We start from the raw sequence: 20,598 nt of genomic DNA, 5'->3' as shown, positions 1-20,598 counted from the left end.
GCCTGCGTAAAGCGCGGTGCTTGCCGGGATAAGGACCCTCGCCTTGGTCCGGCGGCGCGCCCTGTGACGCCACTTCCGGCACGACTTCCAGCGGCGCGCGGCCCGTGCTGTGTCAGGCCGGCACTGCCGCCATGGCGGGTGAGGGCAGCACGTTCCGGCTGCGCTGCTCCCTGTTGGGGCACGGGCAGGACGTGCGCGGCCTCACCCGCGGCCTCTTCCCGGAAGGCAGCTTCGTGTCTGTCTCGCGGGACAGAACCGCGCGAGTCTGGGCCCCTGACGGGTGAGTGCTGGGCCGCGGCGGAGAGCGTGCAGGTGGTGCCACAGTGGCTTCCGCCCGTGCCCCGCCGAGTTCGTCCGTGCAGCTGAGTTCTCCTCAGGGGCTGCCGGCAGAATCGGTGGGGCCGAGAGGGGTGGCGGGCGGCGGGAGCCTGTTCGCAGGCGGCGCTCGTTGTTGGCATTGTCACTTGTAGAGAATCACGTTAGAGGTTTAGAAGGGACTTTCAAGATCAGCTAGTCCCAGTCCCTCAGCCACGGGCGGGGAGACTTTTCACCAGAACAGTTTGCTCAGAGCCCTGTCCATTCTGGCCTTGAGCACTCCCGAGGGTGGGATATCCACAACTTCTCTGCAGGGGCCCTGTAGGCCCGTTTAGATACTGGAAGGTTGCTATGAGGTCTCCATGTAATTTTCTCTTGTCCAGGCTGAGCAGGCCTAACTTCTGCATGCCTTTGGGGAAAGTTGTATATTTTAAAGCCGTTTGCTGCACATCGATGTTGTAGTGTGCTTTGGAAATGGGAACAATGTCATTAGTTCTAGGCATCTTATTTTCTAGGTGGTATTAATAACGTTGTTTCTACCTCATGGTATTCAGTGCCCAAGTAATCCTGCTAAGTAACAGTGCTGCTATTTTGACAATAAGGCAGTGGGGTTTTTTTTGAAAAAAAGCACATTAAAAACCCCCATCCTTTCTCACCCTTGTTAAACAAGCTTCTTTAAACGTAAAATGGAATATGAACAAAAAACTGTACAGAAAATTAAATACACAAAGACATAGAAAAAGAAAAAATACCCCAAGATTAATTTTTCTGATATTCTACTAATATGTCTCCTGTTAATTTGTGTAGTTGAATTCACAGAGTGAATTTTTCAGCATATTACCTTGACCAGAAGCAGACCAGATACACTGCTAAGCAATGTGTGTAGGAGATGTGGGGTATTGCTGGAAGCTACAGGATGTACCTCCTCCCAGACTAGAGTTGTGTATTGTGATCTGTATTCTGAAGTTACTGGGCATGAATATTCTTCCCATTGCTTTCATGTAACATAGAAATAATTGGCAAATTTGCTGAGTGCTTACATGTCTCTTCGTATTGATCTGTGGAGCTCTGCGACTGAGGTGAAGAAAAACTAATCTTATTAAGTGGGTCTTACTAAGTTTCTTATCACAAGACAAAGAACTTGCTAAATTGCACAGAAATTTGCAGGAGGAAAGGAATTCTAGTTCTAACCCACAGTTTTTGAGAACTTTGTGAGGAAGAAGACATAACTTGTATCAACTTAAAATGTTGATATTGATTATGCTTCTCTGCTTTGAAGGCTCAGGAACTACATTAGTCAGGGTTCAGTGGGTGAGGACACTGCTGTGTGCTGTTTTGGTTCAGCTTTTCCAAGAAGAGATGTTGCTCCTATGATTTGTTTTCTGTGCCTTAAAGGGAGATCTTTTAGAATCTAGAAGAGTATCGTGATTTCCTTACATATTTCAAGCTTGCCAAGCCTTAGGGTTTGAAGGATAACAGTATGATATCATATGATAGCTTTTGTTTTTGAGGGAGGGGGAATAAATACAGGAAAACCTAACAAGCACACAACACCACAACCTACATGTTTATTCTATGGGAATAAGTAGCTTTTTTTCCATTAGTGCTGTAACTGCTGAGATTGGCTGAGGATGAAGAAATGAGGGTGCTGGTTGAGTCAGTTATGATCTGTTTAATTTTTATTCCTCTGTAGTGCTCCTAGTGAAGAGGCAGTGAATACACTTGGCTGGCAGTAAACTACATTTTTGTGCTCTTGCTTTAGCATGTACTTGGACATACATTTGAGTTTTCAGACCAAAAAAAGATGGCATAAAGACAAACTGTAGCTATTTCTGATCAAATTTGGCAGAGTGTTTGCCAATGAGCAAGTAAGAACAAAAGTCCTTCCAGGCCTATCACTGCATTGAAAAATAAGTGGAAAGCTTTAGTATTGTGTATGGGGAAGAATTCTGGGATGTAATTTTTGTCTTAAATTTCATTCTTTCTAGGCCATCTATAGTACTCACTCAGCACAAGGCAAGCATAGTTATTAATTAATAAGAGCTGTAATTTACTGAAATAAAGTGCTGTTTCTGTCATGATTCTAAACTGATTATCATCTATGTTTAAGTCTTAACAGGGGTTTTACTGAGATGCACTGTATGAGTGGCCACTCAAATTTTGTATCTTGCGTGTGCATCATACCTCCAAGTGACCTCTATCCTCGTGGGCTGATTGCAACTGGTGGCAATGATCATAATATTTGCATTTTCACAGTTGACAACTCAGCTCCTCTTTACGTCCTTAAGGGTCATAAAAACACAGGTATGTAGTAATTGTACTTTGGAGATTTTTACATAAAAGTTAACGTGATTTATTAGAGAGGAAATTAATTCAAATTTATGAAACTCAGTTTTGATTTATTTGGTGTATAATGTAGCAAACTGTTTAATTATGTTCTCTGCAAATAGAATTTTATAATCTTAATTCATGCAGTGACCATTCATTGCAAGGACTTCCAACTTTGTCCTGATGAATGTTTGAACTTTCACTGTCTCTCTAAATTCCTGGCAATTCACAGAACGATTACCCTTTTGTCAAGAATTGCACTTTAGTTCTTCATGTATTAATTTTTTTGTCAAAGCTGATACAAGTGGAAAAAATGAGCTTCCTAAATAAACTTCCTCTGCCCATTTTGTTTCTTAGATGAGTATTTAATATTAATTGGTGCTTTAAATACAGAGCTTTGCAGTGTGTAAATTGCAGATTACCTTTCTACTAAATCTTTGAATCTCACCACAATTTCTTGGTGGTAGTATTTTACCCTCCAAGAAGGTGAGCTAAGTGTTTTTCATATGAAATAACTTCTTGAAGACATAAATTAGTACCTATAGAAAAAACTTTTCTTTCTCTTAAAAACTACACATTTGCATTAATTGTGTGTCTTGACTAGTTATCTCACCTGTTTGTCATCATATTCTAGTCCAAGAGAAGAGATCTGTGACTGAGAGAAGTATAAAAATATGAGTGGCAAAAATATTTCAATTTTTTAAACGTAAAATTAAGAGAATTTTAAGCATCTTCTTTCTGGGTTGCAATGCAAGTACACTTCACTTAATTCTTCTCTAGACTCCTCAACACTAAATATGCTACTAATACCAAATAAATCCTCTTAAATGAATCTCTTGAAATTACTTAAGATTTGTGGCAGTGCAGGATACTTGTCAGTTCTGACTTAAATGTTCATTCCAGTTTGCAGCCTTTCATCTGGGAAATTTGGCACATTATTAAGTGGATCATGGGATACAACAGCAAAAGTCTGGTTGAATGACAGATGTATGATGACATTACAGGTATGAAGTTCCTCTACATGAATGTGAAATAAGTACTCTGAATTTGATTCTGACATGTCTTAACAGTGTTGGGTTTTTTGCAGGGTCACACAGCTGCAATATGGGCAGTGAAGATACTTCCTGAACAAGGATTAATGTTGACTGGTTCAGCTGACAAAACTATAAAACTGTGGAAGGCAGGCAGATGTGAAAGAACATTCACCGGTAAATGTTGCTGCAGTTGATAATTTCATTGGTGTGGTCTGTTCTTGTCAAAAGAGAACAAACATCAAAATATTACAAAAGCATGGATAAACTGAACAATATTTAGGCAGGATTTTGAAAGTAAACTACTTTTTGAAGTAGTTATATGTCCAGAGGCCACATGACTTCTAAAAAAATAAGATATTTTTCACAGAATTGTGAGCAATTACTTTTTTTTAACTGTTCCCACAAAGATTTGTTGCATGGATTTAGATGTGAGCTATACAGAAGAGGTATACTGCTGCTAATGGAGACAATAACTGCATTAAAATTTTCTCTTCCTTTTGTAAAGGACATGAAGATTGTGTGAGAGGTTTAGCTATTCTCAGTGAAATGGAGTTCCTTTCCTGTGCTAATGATGCTAGTGTTCGAAGATGGCAGATCTCTGGCGAGTGTCTGCAGGTGTATTATGGACATACAAATTACATATACAGCATTTCTGTCTTCCCTCGATGTAAAGGTAGGATTCCTTCCCAACTGTTACACAACATTCTTCAAAAGGAAATGGGAGGGTATGTATTCTGATTTTCTGTGCCACTGCCACAACTGAAGAACACAAGTATTGTTTAATTTTGTTCTTACACCTAGTGCAAATAGGTGTAAGAAAATACACCTATTTTCACTAGGTGGAAGAAAAAAATAAAATACATTGAGGTTGACTCCAAGTTGCACTGCTGTCAAAATTGCCCTGGCAGTATGTGGGATAAAAGGTCCTGGGTTAGGGCTAATTGAAGGCTTAAGTAAAACTTAGATGAAACAATAGGCAAAACTGTTGTCTTAGCTGACACCTGTATTTCAGTGCTGTTGCAGAGTAGTAAAATAGTAATGTGTGGCATGCCAGTTTGAGATAATGTAAATTTAGATACTTCCACAATGTGCATTATATGTAGTTTAGGTTAAGAATTTCATGGTATGAGGCTTAGTTACGTTTGTTTTCAGAGTTAGAGATTTAGAGGTTCAGAACTAACTGTTGAGCCAGTTGCAGAAGAAATTCCAAGTCAGTGACCTTTGTGGGGTTTATTGGACACTTGCACATTTGTTCAATAGGTCAAGTGCATGTATATGGGTTAGTACATATATTGTAGACCTCCTATGCCTTAAAATCCCTCATTGAGGAGTTTGCAGACTTTTAAAATTGCTTTATGTGTGTTTCCTGATAAAGCAGGCTTACCTTCCAAAACTCAATTTGAAACAAATGCGAACTTAAGCAACTATAGTGCAAGATGAAACTATGATGATTATAAAATTGTTCAAGACCTTTAAAGGATGAAGGGATCTGTTTTGTCTTGGGCACAGTTTTATTCACTGTCTGGCTCCTTAATCTGCAATTTATGCACTTTGGATTTTTGAGAAAAAAAATCTCTACTTGTAATTGAGAGAAGTACTAAATTGCAGAAAGATTCTTTTACTGTTGTGATTTTTAGATAGCCAGTTTCAGAATAGCATCCATTATCACAGTATGCTAAAAATATACTTCAAAACTTTTTTTTATCTTTTTATTTTCAGATTTTGTAACAACAGGAGAGGATAGATCTCTTAGAATCTGGAAACAAGGGGAATGTGCTCAAACAATCAGACTCCCAGCTCAGTCTGTATGGTGCTGCTGTGTCTTAGACAATGGTGACATCGTAGTTGGTGCAAGGTATCCCAAGTTTTACTTTCAATATATTTGTAGATCCAAATCTAACAATCCTTGAAGAAATTGCCAGCATCACTTTGGATGTCAGTTTCATTTATATTTAAAAATAAAGCCATCAGAGTGTATGTGTGTTAAATTTAAACATGCACTACATTACATCCAAGAAGTAATTTTTTTATGTCTTTCATAGAGGTAGAGTGAGTTCTTTGGAAATGTGGTAAATCATGAATAGACTTGAGAATAAATTTAGTAAACATGGTATAAAAACACTTTGCATAAGCATATTGTATCTTGACTTGAAAATTATTCTGAAGACAGGGTTACTTGCTTGATTCCTTCTCTATATGGTTTTAGTATGAGAGTGAATTCCTTTCATAGCTATAATTGGGAGGGGTAGTTGGAAATAGTGATGGTTTATTGTGACATAGAAGTCACCATTAGAATTTATGTAGTCGTTGTGATATTTAAAATAGTATTTCTATTTGAATCTTTTCTCTCCATTCAGTGATGGAATTATTAGGGTGTTTACAGAGTCCTTGGAACGTACAGCAAGTGCTGAAGAGATTCAGGCTTTTGAAAATGAGCTTGCCCAAGCATCCATTGACCCTAAAACTGGTGATTTAGGAGATATCAATGCTGATGACCTTCCTGGAAGAGAACACCTTAAGGATCCTGGTAAGTTACTATACTTATGTCATGTCAGAGGTGCCTCCAAATCTTGGTTGGAGGTATTGAAACTTCTGATGGTTTCCAAACTTAAAGCTTTAATCCCTTTCGATAGGGTTACTGAAGGAAATGGCTTAATTTGGCTCTGGTATCCTTTCACAGATTCTTTTGGAAACAGGACTCAAGGTTTTTTGGTTTGGGGGGTTTTCTTATTCTCCTATGAGATAATTTAGAAAAAGGTGGAATTGATGCTACATTATGTTTGAGATATTTTCTATCTGTTCTGCCAGCTGCACCAAGAGTATGTGAAACAGGTAATTTGTAAAAGGAATACTGAATATGCAAGCTTTTTTCTTAATAAAAGTAGAAATGCAAATTTTTTGCTTTAGCTTTTGGCTTGAAAAGTGGTCTTGATGGGCTCAGTTCACACTTTGTAGGTACTTGAGAATGCAGTAGAAGCAATAGTAAACATTATTCTTAAACAGACAAATACTTTTTCCCAAGGTGAAGTAACCCGGTGACTTCAGCCCTTGGCTATGATTAGGAAGTGGCATAGATCTTAGATCCATATGAAACTTTGCATCTTGTTAGACTATGGGAGAATGCCACTTTTCTTAATTGGTATCTCACTGAGAAACTGATAAACTTCTAAAGTACTTGACCTAAATATTGGTTTGCCATTTAGTCGGCTGGCAGATACTGTTACCATAATTGTAAAATGCTCATTAAGATAGCTGATATTCTTGTTGTGAGATGTAGTATTTTGTCTGTTTTTTGCTGGCATAGAGTTGATTTTCTCCATAGTAGCTATTATGAGGCTGTTTTGGATTTGTGCTTGAAAACAGGGCTGATAACACAGGGCTGTTTTTGCTATTGCTGAGCAGGGCTTACACAGAGCCAAGGCCTTTGCTTCTCCTCACCACCCCACCAGTGAGGAGGTGGAGGGTGTGCAGGGAGCTGGGAGGGGACACAGCTGGGACAGCTGACCTCAACTGACCCAAGGGATATCCCCATACCATTCAGCATATAATATAGACTAGGGGGAAGAAGAAGGAAGTGAGAGGGGGTATGGAGTGAGAGGGGGTTTGGAGTGTTGGCGTTTGTCTCGCCAGGGAATTGTTGAGCCTGATGGAGCCTTGCTCCTCTGGAGACAGCTGAACACCTGACTGCCCATGGGAAGTGGTGCATGAATTCCTTGTTTTGCTTTGCTTGTGCATGTAGTTTTTGACTTACCTTTTTAATTGTATCTCAATCGCCAGATTTTTCACTTTATTCATCTGATTCTTTCCTGCACCCCAACCATGAAGCCAGTGAGTGTGTCTGTGTGGTGCTTAGTTGCCATCTGGGGTTAAACAATATATCTGCTTAATTCCCGTGCTTTTGTTTCAAGTGTTGTTGAACTATTTTTAAATTTTTAATGCTGAGCACCATTTGAATATTTTTCTCTCCTAAAGTAAATCATATCCTTGAAATTGTTTGAACTCCTGCCTACAGGAACAAGAGATGGACAGACACGACTTATTAAAGATAATGGGAAAGTAGAAGCATATCAATGGAGTGTAAGTGAAGGAAGATGGATAAAGATCGGTGATGTTGTTGGTTCTTCTGGAGCCACACAACAAACATCTGGAAAAGTTTTATTTGAAGGAAAGGTATGTCCAAACTTTAATTTGTTTCATTCTTTCCTAAGTAACTGGTCTTTGTTCAGATAAAATAAAATTTAGAAAACAGGTATTTAAAAAATATCTGTATTAGAAAACAGGAACTTTTTTGTTACCTTTGATCTCAGAGGTAGAAGTGTAAGTAAGTACAGTTTATTACTTACAAAACATATTTTGTAAAATGAGCAAGCTAATGGGCACAAATTATTTTGGAGAAAGGTAAACCATTAGTAGAGAAATTGTCAAGTTCTATTGTATGTATTGTTAATACCTTGAGAAGTTAGTTTAAATATCCGTCCCAAAGGAAATGAACTTTGTAATGCAAGGCTTACCTAAAATGTTAGGTACCAGACTTTCTGTACCGCTTCTCTATAGTAACTATTGAACCTCAAGGTAAGCTGACCTAAAGACATATAAGCTGAAAAATGTTTCCTTTACTGAAACATACACAGAAAAGCTTGTCAGGGTCCACCACAGAAGAAATGCCTCCAAAATACTGATTTTCACTCTCACAGATTTTAAAGAAGCATTAGGAAGTTGTTTGCTAGCATTAGAAGTGTGTTTTTAAGACTCAAATTTCTTGAGGTATCTGATTGCTCTATAGCATTGGAGGGAGCCAGAGGTGTCAATGAGAGTGACCTCTCATTGTAATTTGTAATATATCTGCGCACTCATTACAATGATATGTTGTTTTACTCTGCTCTTCTTAAGCAGAGAATTCTGGAAAATATAGGTTTAAGTCTGTGATGATTTTGGCTGAGACAGAGTTTGTATTCTTCTTAGCAGCTGGTACAATGCTATGTGTTTTGGATATAGTATAGCACCAGTGTTACAACACACTGATGTTTTGGCTGTTGCTAAGTAATGTTTAGTGTTTACCCTAAATCAGCAAATGTTTACTTGCAATTTCTCAGGAGAGTATTGCTGATATGTTCTGTAAGTAGGAGTGGTTTAAGTTTTTAGGCTTAAGTTAGACTACATTTAATACATCATTATGTAAAAAGTGCTGGAAGACTTCTAATGTGTTTTTATTTTTATTCCACTTAAAGGAATATGACTATGTTTTCACCATTGATGTAAATGAAAATGGGCCTTCCTACAAACTGCCATATAACATTACTGATGATCCTTGGCTGACTGCATATAACTTCCTGCAAAAGAATGATCTAAATCCTATGTTTCTGGATCAGGTGGCCAAGTTTATTATGGACAACACTAAGGGGCAAACACTGTTGAGTACAAGTAATCAATTTTCAGATCCATTTACAGGTAAATATTTAATATTAAACTATGTGATGACATTAGATACTCCTCCGAGTTTTGTGTCTTCAGCACACTCTGACTGATCTTCGACACCATTGTTAGTGAAGATGTGGAGTAGGACTGGATGCAGTACTGACTCCTGGGGTACACCACCAGTGGCTGGCTTCCAGTAAATGTTGTTGCATTGGCCACCGTCCTCTGGCCATGGTTGTTCCAATCCATTTCACTTTCATAGAATCATTAAGATTGAAAAAGACCTCTAAGAATATTGAGTTCAGTCATTAACTGACCACTTCCATGTTCACCCCTAAATCATATCCTCATATTCACTTAGTTCTTTGGATACTTCAGGGATGATGATTCAGACACTTCCTTGGGCAGCCTATTCCAATGCCTGACTACCCTTCCAGTATAGAACTTTTTCCTAATATCGAATTAAGCCTCTCCTGGCACAGCTTGAGACCACTTCTTTGCATTCTTTTACTGGGAGAAGAGACTGACGCCTACCTTGATACCTTTGAAATTCTTGTAGAGAGCACTAAGGTCCACCTGCACCACTTAAACATCCCCAGTTCCTTCAGGTGCTTCTCATAAGACCTGTGCTCCAGACCCTTCACCAGCTGCATTGCCCTTTTCTGGACTTGCCTGCAGCACCTCAATGTGTTTGTTGTCATGAGGGGTCCAGAACTGATCACGGGATTTGAGGTGTGGCCTCACCAGGGCCAAGCACAGAGGGACGGTCACAGCCCTGGTCCTGCCGGGATAAAAGCCAAGATACTGTTGTCCTTCTTGGCCATATAGGCACACTCCTGGGTCATGGTCAGGCAGCTGATGATCAGCATTGCCAGGTCCTTTTCTTCTGGGCAGCTTTCCAGCCACTCTGCCCCCAGCCTGTATCTCTGCACAGGGTTGTTGTAACCCAAGGGTAGGACCCAGTACTTGGCCTTGTTGAGCCTCATAGAATTGCCCAGGCAGACTTCAGTGTTGTAGCTCTTGAACTTCTTCTGCAGATACTTTCATATCTTTAAATGATTGAGGGCAAAGGCACAGATAGTTCTGAAAAAAAAAAAAATCCAAAAAAAGAATATTCAGCAAAATTCTAATCAAGCCAGTTGTATTTTTCAGTCTAGTCTTTTTTCCCAGTGAAGGAAAGGTCCAGTTTTCATACAAGAAGTGCCAGATGCTGTTGAGGCAATTAATAAAATACAAAAATTTGTCCAGAGAATTAGTCAAAATACATAAATGTGAAATACATAAATTAATTTTTCAGGCAGGAAATGGAACTAGAACAAGTTGATTACTGATAAGCTAAACCATTGTTCATCAATTACATCCTGCTTATCACATTTACAAAACAAGCTAATTCAATTAATTTCAAAAAGATGAATTTTAGAAGAAAACAGCATTAAAATAATTGAGCTAGATCTTTTTCTTGCAAGGGACTGAAAATGGGAATACAGGCTTGTTGGTTTATATGTAAATCTGAGAGCTGCAGTTGTTCCAGAAGTAATTAGTTTGGAAAAGACCTCTGAGATCAAGTCTTACCTATGACTGAACAGCACCATGTCAACTAGACCATGGTACTAAGTGCCACACATTCAGTCTTCCCTTTAACACGTCCACCACCTCCCTGCTCAGCTCATTCCAGTATCTTCCAATCACCCTTTCTATGAAAAAATTCTTCTTCATGTCCAACCTAAACCTCCCCCAGTGCAATTTGAAGGCTATGCCCTCTCCTGTCACTGGTTCCCTGGGAGAAGAGGCCAATCCCCAGCTGGCTACACCCTTCCTTCAGGAAGTTGTAGAGTGAGGTAAGGTGTCCCCTGAGCCTTCTCTTCTCCAGGTTAAACCAAACCCAGCTCCCTCAGCCACTCCTCATAGTATAGGCACTCCAGACCTTTCACCAGCTTTGTTACCCCCCTCTGGATTTTAATAACACCAAGGTGTGTTTAATAGTCATTGCTTTTCTCACTGTTTGACTAGGTGCTGGACGTTATGTTCCAGGCTCTTCATCTGGATCAAGTGCAATACCTGGAGCAGACCCATTTACAGGTAATGTGAAATTCATATCTGTCTGGCTAGCACTTAAGATATGCATTTCAGTCGTTTTCTTTTGCATTACATGTTTAGCCCCAGACAGCTGTTTCTTACAGTTCTCTGTTTGGGGCAGTAGTGTGGAACAGCCTAGTAAGGTGGGCTCTGCCACTGCAAAGCATACTGAGATCTGTTCAGTAGAGGTAAGCCCTCTGCTGTTGGGTCTGCCTCATGTCACTCTGTCCACTACAGCAGAAGAGTAAGGACCTAAACCTTTTGTTTTGCCAGACTTCATACTCATGAACCACACAAGATCAGGTATATTCATAGAGGTAGATTTCCATTTTCATTTTTACTTGGTTTTTTTACATGATCTTTGTTGGTACCATGCACCCCATACTTTATATTCTGATCCTCACTGGTGTAGCTATTGTAAAGTCCTCCTCACTAATTTAGTAATCTTGTTTGCAAAAACATTCCCAGTTCCAGCCCTGCATCGGCAGACTTCTCCCATCCCTGATTAGGAGCTCTTAGTCCTCAAAGAGGTTCCTGTAATCACTTTATGCCAAGATCTTGCCTGCAAAACCAGCTGTGCAGTCAGTTGCGGACCCACTTGATATTTGTATTCAAGCATTTCTGCTTTGTTCAGAGTAACAAAGAAATGGCCTGAACTCTTCAGCCTTGTTCTCAGAGTTCTCTAATCACACTTGAAATCCTCCAAGACCTCCTTGGCAAAACCATTGATTGCCATGTGGAAGAGTAGCAGGGTAACAGTCTGAAGGCCAGGCAAGGCTTGGCAGTGTCTCTTTGGCATCCTGAATCCTTGCTCCAGCAGACACGTACCTCACAAGTTACCAGGCCATATGCATAGGCAGGTGCCTCCCTACCATGCAGGAGGTTACTCTGCTTCCCATCACTGCTGCTTGCCTTTCCTGTTTTTGCAGACAGGAGGTGTAGTTTCAGCTGTAGTTTTTTAACACATCACTGCTGGGTGTTGGTCCACACCAGTGCCAGAGCGCTCACTGCCTGCTTTGCAGTTGCAGATCCACAGGTAGAGCAGAAGCCTTTGTGCTGTTACAAAAACTCACAGCCTTCAGTCTTCTCAGTCTTGACCAGCCTTCTGTGTCCAGCTGTTTCTCCTCCATGGCTTTTGTGGCTCTGTGGTCTCTGCAGATGGAGGCCTCACTGAGGCCTCAGTGCAAGAGAGTCCAGCTCCCACAGGAGAGACCACTCATGGCTCAGGCACAAGAGATACACTGCCAGGGCAGTGTGCCCTCCTGCTGGAACTTGTCATGGATAAGGTATCTGCTGTGCTGTAGCCTTCTTCACCTGTGAGTGCCAGAGATCCCACAGTGTCCCACAGGGATGACACAGTGTCTCCCAGCTGTGGCTCACAACTTGTGAATGCTGTCATCACCAACATCCGCACAAAGGCATTGATTTAATCCTTAAAGAGGTGTTGAGCATTACTTCATAATTCCTTTAGTGCACAAAAATAATTTTTTAATAGTTTTGTTTGAAAAGTAGTAACTAAATACAGGTATACATAACCTCTTTATTGGTGGTGGTGTTTAAAAACTTGACATCTTTGTTAGGAGCTGGTCGCTATGTTCCTGGTTCAGCATCAAACACAGTTCCTCCAGTGGGCGGGGTTGATCCATTTACAGGTAAGAGACAATGTCTGCCAGTGAAAAACATTCCTGATTGTTTGGTTTTTTTCTCTGACATGAATTCTGCATTGATGCAAATTCATACTTTATTAAAAATAGCAGATTGAAGCTGCTTATACTCTGAAATTAATCATAAAAGAGGGATAACAGAGCCTTCTTCCTTTGCATACAGGAATCATGCACACAAGCTTTAAAATGTATAATAATAATAATAATCTGAGAGGATTATTGATCTCCTAGTAGTTGTGTTGTTGATCAGAGAAACTGGTATATAGTTAATGGGCATTATACAATATCAGCCACTAGACCTGTGAGTTTAAGAAATTATTATGGGTGATGATAAAAGCTCTATATTGCTCCTTACAAAAAGACATTTCAGGCTACTATTGCATGTGCCCTAACTTGGTCATGTCTGCAAATCTTCTAATATGTAAACAGTTTCATTATGAAAATAATAAAAATACAAGATTTCAGGGGCAAGAGGGATATTTTTCCTAAAAAGATCCTTGCCATTTTTATGTGTTAACTACAATAGCCGTTGCTATAAGTGACTATGTATTTAGTTCACATAATTAAGAAATGAGTGTTAATAATTTCAACTTGTAAACTTTTCATGAGGGGGGAACAGTTTGTGAAGATATTGCTTTCAGTTTTAACCCCTGAATGTAAAAATAATGTAAGAAATGACAGCTGTTTGCATAGACATTCAGGGTTTTTTTCAAGAGATATTTTTCCGAGTAATGTCCAGCAGTAGAGAGTTACTGCTAGGACATCATTCCATATCAGACACCTTGGTACACTGTTGAATGCTCTGTATTGCCCTTCTGTAGGAATGGATGCCTACCAGTCAGCTGCAGCTAAAGTTGAAAATATTTATTTTCCGAAGAAAGATGCTGTCACCTTTGACCAGGCCAATCCTACGCAGATACTGGGTCAGTATTTTAATATCAAGGATTTTTTTTTAAATATTTTTGAAATAATTTGACTAACTGAGCTTTTTAAAAAAAATTTCCTTAATGCTAGATCCATTACATTAATCTAATACTTTGGTTTTTAAATCACACTGAAGATTGAATATAGCACATGTCATAAGCAAAACATGATCACATGATTGAAGTAAAAATAGAAAAATTGTGATCACACTAAGAACATACACCTTTATTGTTTTTACTATTTAATAAAAGAGCAAAAATAAATTGTATTTCAGTTATGAAAGCTCTGTTGTTCTTATGACTCCTTTCTGCATTTTTATCTTTGTTTTCTAAAATTTTTCTACAAATTCTGAATCTTTGTGTCGCATTGTTAAAGTGGAATTAATAGTAGCAATCATTGTGATAATTAAAATCTTGAAATGAGAAATTGTCAAATTGGAAAACACATTTAAAAAATCTCACCTCCCCAAAACCACTCAATTGCAATAGTTGCTACTTGTTTATAAAGTGCTTTTGTAGCATTTCAGTTGAGATCTCAATTTCTAAGGTTCTGTTTTGGGAAAGTTGTGCCTCGTCTTTTGGTATTATAGGCAAATTAAAGGAACTTAATGGCAGTGCAGCTGAAGAACATAAGCTTACTGAAGATGACTTGATAACCCTAGAAAAGTTACTGTCTGCAACATGCAACACCTCTACGGAAACACCTACAGCACAGCAACTTCAGACTTTATGGAGAGCAGTTAACTGGCCAGAAGGTAAACTCTTACAATTGTTTTATGCGTCATCTCATCAGTACTTCACCATGAATAAAAAGTCTCGTCATGCTGTGTGTTACACTGAGTCAGTCCCAAAGACTTGATAGCCCAAGTAGAAAAGAGAAGATGAATAAGAGGTGCTGACAGCAGTGATCAGCTTCAGGGGCAAATTTGGTAATTCGTTGTCAATTTTTGTTGGCAAAATAATTAACATAAAGAGGAAACTTGATATAAAAGTCAGTTATGATTATTTCATTAGCAGGGCCATCCTCAAAAAGGTGTGAGACTTGTCAGGAAATAGAGTAAGGAAGTGCAAACTTGGCATCCTAAGCCGTTACCAAATGAGAGATGAAATTATGAGATAAATTATGGGGGGAAAAAATCAAAAATAGCTCTGGTTTAATATGGTAGAGAAGAAGTTACTGATGCTATGCTATATGACCAAAACTGCATTAGTGAAATGACATGCTGGAAGAATGGAACTGGAGGTGATATAATTACATTTAATAATATTGTCAGCACTGATGGATTGGAAAAGCTATTTTGGTTGTTACAGCACATTCTGGAAGAAATAATTATTTGCATATACAAATATCTGAGAATGGTTAAAATTAACTGCTTTTTTAAAATTGCAGTTAAAGATTTACTAATAGGAAAAATATTTCAATATTTAAAATTCATGTTCATTTTATAATATCACTTAATCAAACAGTGTTTTGCATAAAGAGGAGCTGGTGATGGCCAATGTCATACCTTCCAGACTCTTTGTATTGTACAAGGCATTAATTCTGAAGATTCTGCATATGTGCAGGAAAAAACCTCTAATAAGATAAGTAGTTGGGCAGGTTCAGCTTTGATTTGGTAGAAAGCATTGGATACCAGTAGTAGATGCAAGGAGACATATGTATTCAGAATCTGGGAAAGCAGGGACATTACAAGGTTTCAGTTCAGTTTCCTTACAATGATTTCCAGCTCTTCAGTTGAGAACATATTTTTTATTTTCTTTTCTTGTAAGCAGTTTTGTAGCTATACTGTACTGTAAGTTATGGAATGAGGACAAAGGGAGATGCTGTCTATGTAGGGGTGTTCAATCACTGAACTTGCAGCTTTCAGAGACTTTTTTGGATTAGTTACCATATCTTGTGCTTAACTTCAGTGTTATCAATTTGAGATTTTAGACAAAGAAAAAATTATAAGATTTTCTGCAAAGCCCTGTGTTAATCCTAAATTAAGGATTATGGATTTTTTAATGATAAATGAACGTGACTAGAATGGATTTGTCAATATTTGTCTTTATGAATGTGAAACAATTTATGCTTTAGTTACGCTTGAAACTGTTAGTGTCTGTTTCCAAACCTGCAGGGCTAAGAAGGTCAGCATCTGAAAGAAACTCACTGATAAATTTACACATAATGCAGTATTAATACTATGATTTTGTTTTGTTTTGTTTCTTAGATATTGTCTTTCCAGCGCTAGACATTCTTAGATTGTCTGTCAGGCATCCCACTGTGAATGAAAACTTCTGCAGTGAAAAGGAGCATGTACAGTTTATCATCCTTCTTCTTAAATTTCTGAATCCTAAAGGCAAACAAGCAAACCAGCTGTTGGCACTTAGAGCTCTTTGCAATTGTTTTGTCAGCCATGCAGGCCAGAAGCTCATGATGGAACAGAGGGATGAAATAATGACACAAGCAATAGAAACGAAATCAGGCAATAATAAGAACATCCACATTGCACTGGCCACACTGACATTGAACTATGCTGTATGTTTACATAAAGTCAATAACGTTGAGGGCAAAGCTCAATGTTTATCAGTAATCAGCACAGTTATGGAAGTTGTTCAAGATCTTGAAGCTATTTTTAGACTGCTTGTGGCTCTTGGGACGCTAATCAGTGATGATACAAATGCTGTGCAATTAGCTAAGTCTCTGGGAGTTGATTCTCAAATAAAAAAGTATGCCTCTGTATCAGAACCAGCTAAAGTAAAAGAATGCTGTAGGTTTGTTCTTAATCTGTTATAATAATTTTTTCTTAGCACTTGGAAGACAGTATATGTAGAAAAAAAGATGCTTTTGTTCATATTTTATGACAGACTATACTTGGGAAAATACTGTGGATTAATTACACTTGTTGCAAGATACAGAAAAATAAAACTTTTTTCACTGTTTGTCATTGGACTGCTTTTCTGAAGTGATCAGTGCACAGAAACTTCGCAAGGAGTCTGGACATTGCTCAGATAAAAATAGGACACCAAGAAGTCAAACTATATCAGTACTTACAGGTCATCCAGACAGCAAGGTAGGAAATGGCTATTATTTAGTGACTGTCAACTCTGGCACCCAGCCCAAACACATTCTGTGTTCCAGCATGATTCGTCTGTTTCTTCACTGTGGGGTTTTTTTCAGTGGATGAGGGGCCCCGCGATCTCCTTAAGTTCAGCAGTGCATTTCACAAGCTTATTAGTTAACCTCAGTTAATATTAACCCTTGTCAAATAGCCTGGTAAGGAAATTTTTCAGCAGCTTTCTCCACTTCCTTTTGAAACTTAACTTGCTAGATGACTTTTTGAGGGGCAGAACCTCTACCTGCCATATGGATATTGTGTTTCACTCATAAATTTGTATCTTGCAGCTTGTAAAATGGCGTGAACTTCTAGAGAAGCCTTTAACTTGACTTTTTAATTTTTAAGAACAGGAATACCCCACTGGTTAATAGCAGATGTCTTATTCCATGTTGTAAAATCTAGATGATTAAAATAGGTCATTTTGAAGAGTGGGAGAGCCGTCTACACCTAGAGAAGAGATTGAGCAGGAGAAGCTTGAAGAAGCTTCCTAAAAGTGGTTGGTGTACCCTGCCTGCCAGTGTTTTGAGGCATTTGGACATTGTCCTTGATAAGAGGCTCTAATTTTTGTCCAGAAATGGTCAGGTCTCTTTACAACTGAAATACCCTGTTGTAAACTGCACATATTTGAAGTCAAGTTTTATGAATCAGCTTTAACTTCGTAACTGTGGTGACTGTTGACAGGGAAAATAATACTTTGCAACTTATTCCAGCAGATCTAAGATGTTCAGCTGAAAAGGGAAATGTTATTTTCTACTGCTGCAAGCGTTGCAATTGGGTTCAGAATTAAGATGAGCTAAAGAGGGTCAATGTTTAAGTTGCATTTTTCATTAGACTAATAAAATGGAAAATAGGAAAAAAGGGTCAGAATTCTGGCACATGAACTCCACACCCCATGATATCTGCCTATGTTAGATGTGAAGAATTTTGTGACCAAGAGCTCTTAACTTTTGTTTTGCTCCAGCTACCTGAACTGAGTTACTACACTGCTTCCAGCAGACTTTGTCTCTCAGATCTTTAGTTGCACACTTGTACACTTACACTTTGGTTGGATTTCCAGATAAATACCGTCACAGTCCTGATCATGGTCTGAGTCACACACTTTCTGATTTGATCTATTGGAGGTTCATATATGAGGCAGTCCGACAAATTACTTGTGATTTACAGTGCTTGATAGATGAACCCCTTCCTGGGAAAGTGTGTAAGAACCTACCTTTAGGAAACATGTCTGTGAAATAATGTGCCTGTCTGTTGAATTTTGGTTGCCTACTATACAATTGTTCTTGAAGCTTCAGCTTTCTAATGTTGTACTCTTCAACTGTGTTTGTACCTGTGCTATTTTAAGAAATTATACTTGTCTTAATATTTTTGGTTTATTATTGTGGGATGGCTCTGTTACAGATTATCTCTTTATGTGAAAATTGTTATGAATTTCTCAGACCAAAAATTAATGTTTATATTAATAAACATATTCTGGCAACTCCCAAGAAATGGTATATTAAAAGGTATTACAAAATTCACTTAAACTTGCAGAGAAATTATGTGGCACAGCAAAAAATCCTTCTGGGGACAGCAGCATTAAGTGTTAGGCGAGATAAACAAAGCAGGCCAGGACTGTTTGGAGAAAGACACCTGCTGCCACAGGGTACTGTGATACCAACCCTTCCATGATCTAGCATCATCTGAGGAAACAGAGAGTGGGGAAGTGCTTTTGATTTTAAATGGCACTGTTTAGAACTCCATTGTGGTTCATGTCAGCATCCACATGCATAAACACATAAATGCATGTAAGGGTACTGCACAATCTGCTGCTGGGGTCACCAATAAGAAGAATTCCTTGGGAATGTCAGCAGGATGAAATTACTGTTGCAGTGAAAGAATGTTATATCTGTAGTGGGAAATGTGCCAGACATGAGATCCACAGGATACAATCAAAAAATTTTGAGACCAGAGGCCATTGAAAATGAGTATGTGCCTGGCACACAACTGGGAGCTGGCTTACTATCTACAGTAGTACATTTTGAATAAGTTGATCTGCATGCTACGGGTTCCTGATTTCATTTATCAGGGGAATAGTTGAAGTATGTTTGAGAGATTTCAAGAGCCCCTTGAAGAGAAGCTGTGTCTTCTGCTAAGAATTCAAAGTCTCTCAGTAGATGACACAATTCTTTTGGCATCTTTTTCTGAGATATGAAGATTTTAGAAAGAATAGCCAACAGCACACAGTAGCATCTCACATTAAAGCATTGCTGTTAGGCATGGCTCGGGTTTTATGAAGTGGAAAAACTTGGGATGTACTTAGGCCAAAGCTCAGGACAAGTATAAAATGCCTTCCTAAGGCATTTTAGACTCCTAACTAAACAAGGAGTCAAAACAGACTTCTGTCAGCACCAACTACTGGACTTTCCAAGATAGAAGAAGACTACAGTAACACAAATTGGTCCAATCTATCACAAGGTTTCGTTAATGTCTGTTATTATGATGCACCTTGCTCATATCAGAACCCAAGTAAGCAGTGTTAATTACTCAGTCGTGTTCAGGCTACAGCCAGAAATAGACTTAACTTCAGTCTGCAAACCTATTTCATTAAAAGTAGTGTACACTGAGCTGTACATTCATGAATAATTGGATGCAGTGACTTTTTTATAATGTAACATGCTATAATAATCTACAGGAGGAGTCTTACCATAAATCAGTATTACAGAGGCAACTCCAAATGCTTTAGGAAATGTAATAGCCTGCTAGTTTCAATTGTGTGAAGTATTTTTCTTAAAAATACTTAGTTAAGCTTCTCAGCTGAATGTGATCCATTACTGTATACTGTGATCACTTGCCTCTTTTTGTCACTTTCTCCTTAAACCATCAAAAAATCCAAAGTCTAGGAACAGTAGATCTTTCCCATCTTTTCAAAATGTGTACTAAATAGACTGAAATTAAATGTTTGGCAACAAGATTCCCTATACAGCAGTTGAGAGCCTGAAGAGTATCTGGGTGTTTTCAGATGTCCTATTCTTAGAGTAGTTTTTTGATGCTTATCCACTGTAGAGATTGAGGTTTCAAATTTGGTGGGAAATTTTGTTTCCAGACTTTCCAGTTGCAAAGATAAATTTGCAATGTTCATGACACCACTGTTGGTCTGTACAAAACACATTAAAATATAGTTTAAAGTATGAACTACCCCTTTTTGACAGCAGAATTTGAAGCCTGTGAGTACATAAATTTGTATATTGTTACAAATCTTTCTATCAACAGTCCAGTTAGCTTCTGTATTCTGTATTCTACATTCATTTAAAACACAGTTTGCATGCCTAAGCATACACTGCTAGACTTTTTATTTTCCTTACAGTTGCTCAAGGGATCCCATTTTCATCCCAAACTTAGACGCCTCCTCAGTGTTTCCTAATCACATTACCTCTGCCACCTTTAGAGTATGCTGAGGCTGTTATTCAGTGATGATAAATATGAACATCTATTCCCACAATCCAGGTAATTTTAACAACATATGCTAATCAGGATTAACTCTGATACTAATCTGCCTTTGCAGGGACTCAGGCTTGCTGAAAAAAGAACTGATGGTACTTAGTAAATTCTAACCCTTTTGGAAACAGTGTCAGCCTATGCAAATACATATCATCTTCCCACAGAAATTCTGATACCAGTAGTTTTATACAACTTGCATTTAGCAGACTTCTGCCTAAATGGGCCAGTACCTCCCATTTGAAGATCCAACCCAACATGGACAAACTGG

General features: G+C 38.6%; 1 protein-coding gene across 2 annotated transcripts; it reads left to right on the top strand.

Annotated features, from left to right (window-relative positions):
• Window positions 1–56: 56 nt before the first annotated feature.
• Window positions 57–18,341, top strand: PLAA (phospholipase A2 activating protein). Of its 2 annotated transcripts, none has more exons than XM_077171093.1 (14): window positions 57–280; window positions 2,435–2,619; window positions 3,547–3,647; window positions 3,731–3,851; window positions 4,183–4,350; window positions 5,397–5,532; window positions 6,035–6,204; window positions 7,690–7,847; window positions 8,906–9,125; window positions 11,103–11,171; window positions 12,749–12,820; window positions 13,654–13,755; window positions 14,346–14,510; window positions 15,966–18,341. In XM_077171093.1, exons 1-14 carry the CDS (start codon window positions 132–134, stop codon window positions 16,529–16,531), a joined length of 2,382 nt encoding a protein of 793 aa, XP_077027208.1. In that variant the 5' UTR covers window positions 57–131; the 3' UTR covers window positions 16,532–18,341. The 2 variants fall into 2 exon arrangements, with proteins under 2 accessions (XP_077027208.1, XP_054508859.1); XM_054652884.2 differs by having other exon boundaries at window positions 2,426–2,619.
• The last annotated feature ends 2,257 nt before the right edge of the window (window positions 18,342–20,598 follow it).

Source organism: Agelaius phoeniceus, chromosome Z (assembly GCF_051311805.1).
Source record: "Agelaius phoeniceus isolate bAgePho1 chromosome Z, bAgePho1.hap1, whole genome shotgun sequence".
Taxonomy (NCBI): Eukaryota; Metazoa; Chordata; class Aves; order Passeriformes; family Icteridae; genus Agelaius; species Agelaius phoeniceus.
The sequence above is the reverse complement of the archived record's forward strand: the minus strand, read 5'-3'. Positions and strand labels throughout refer to the sequence as shown.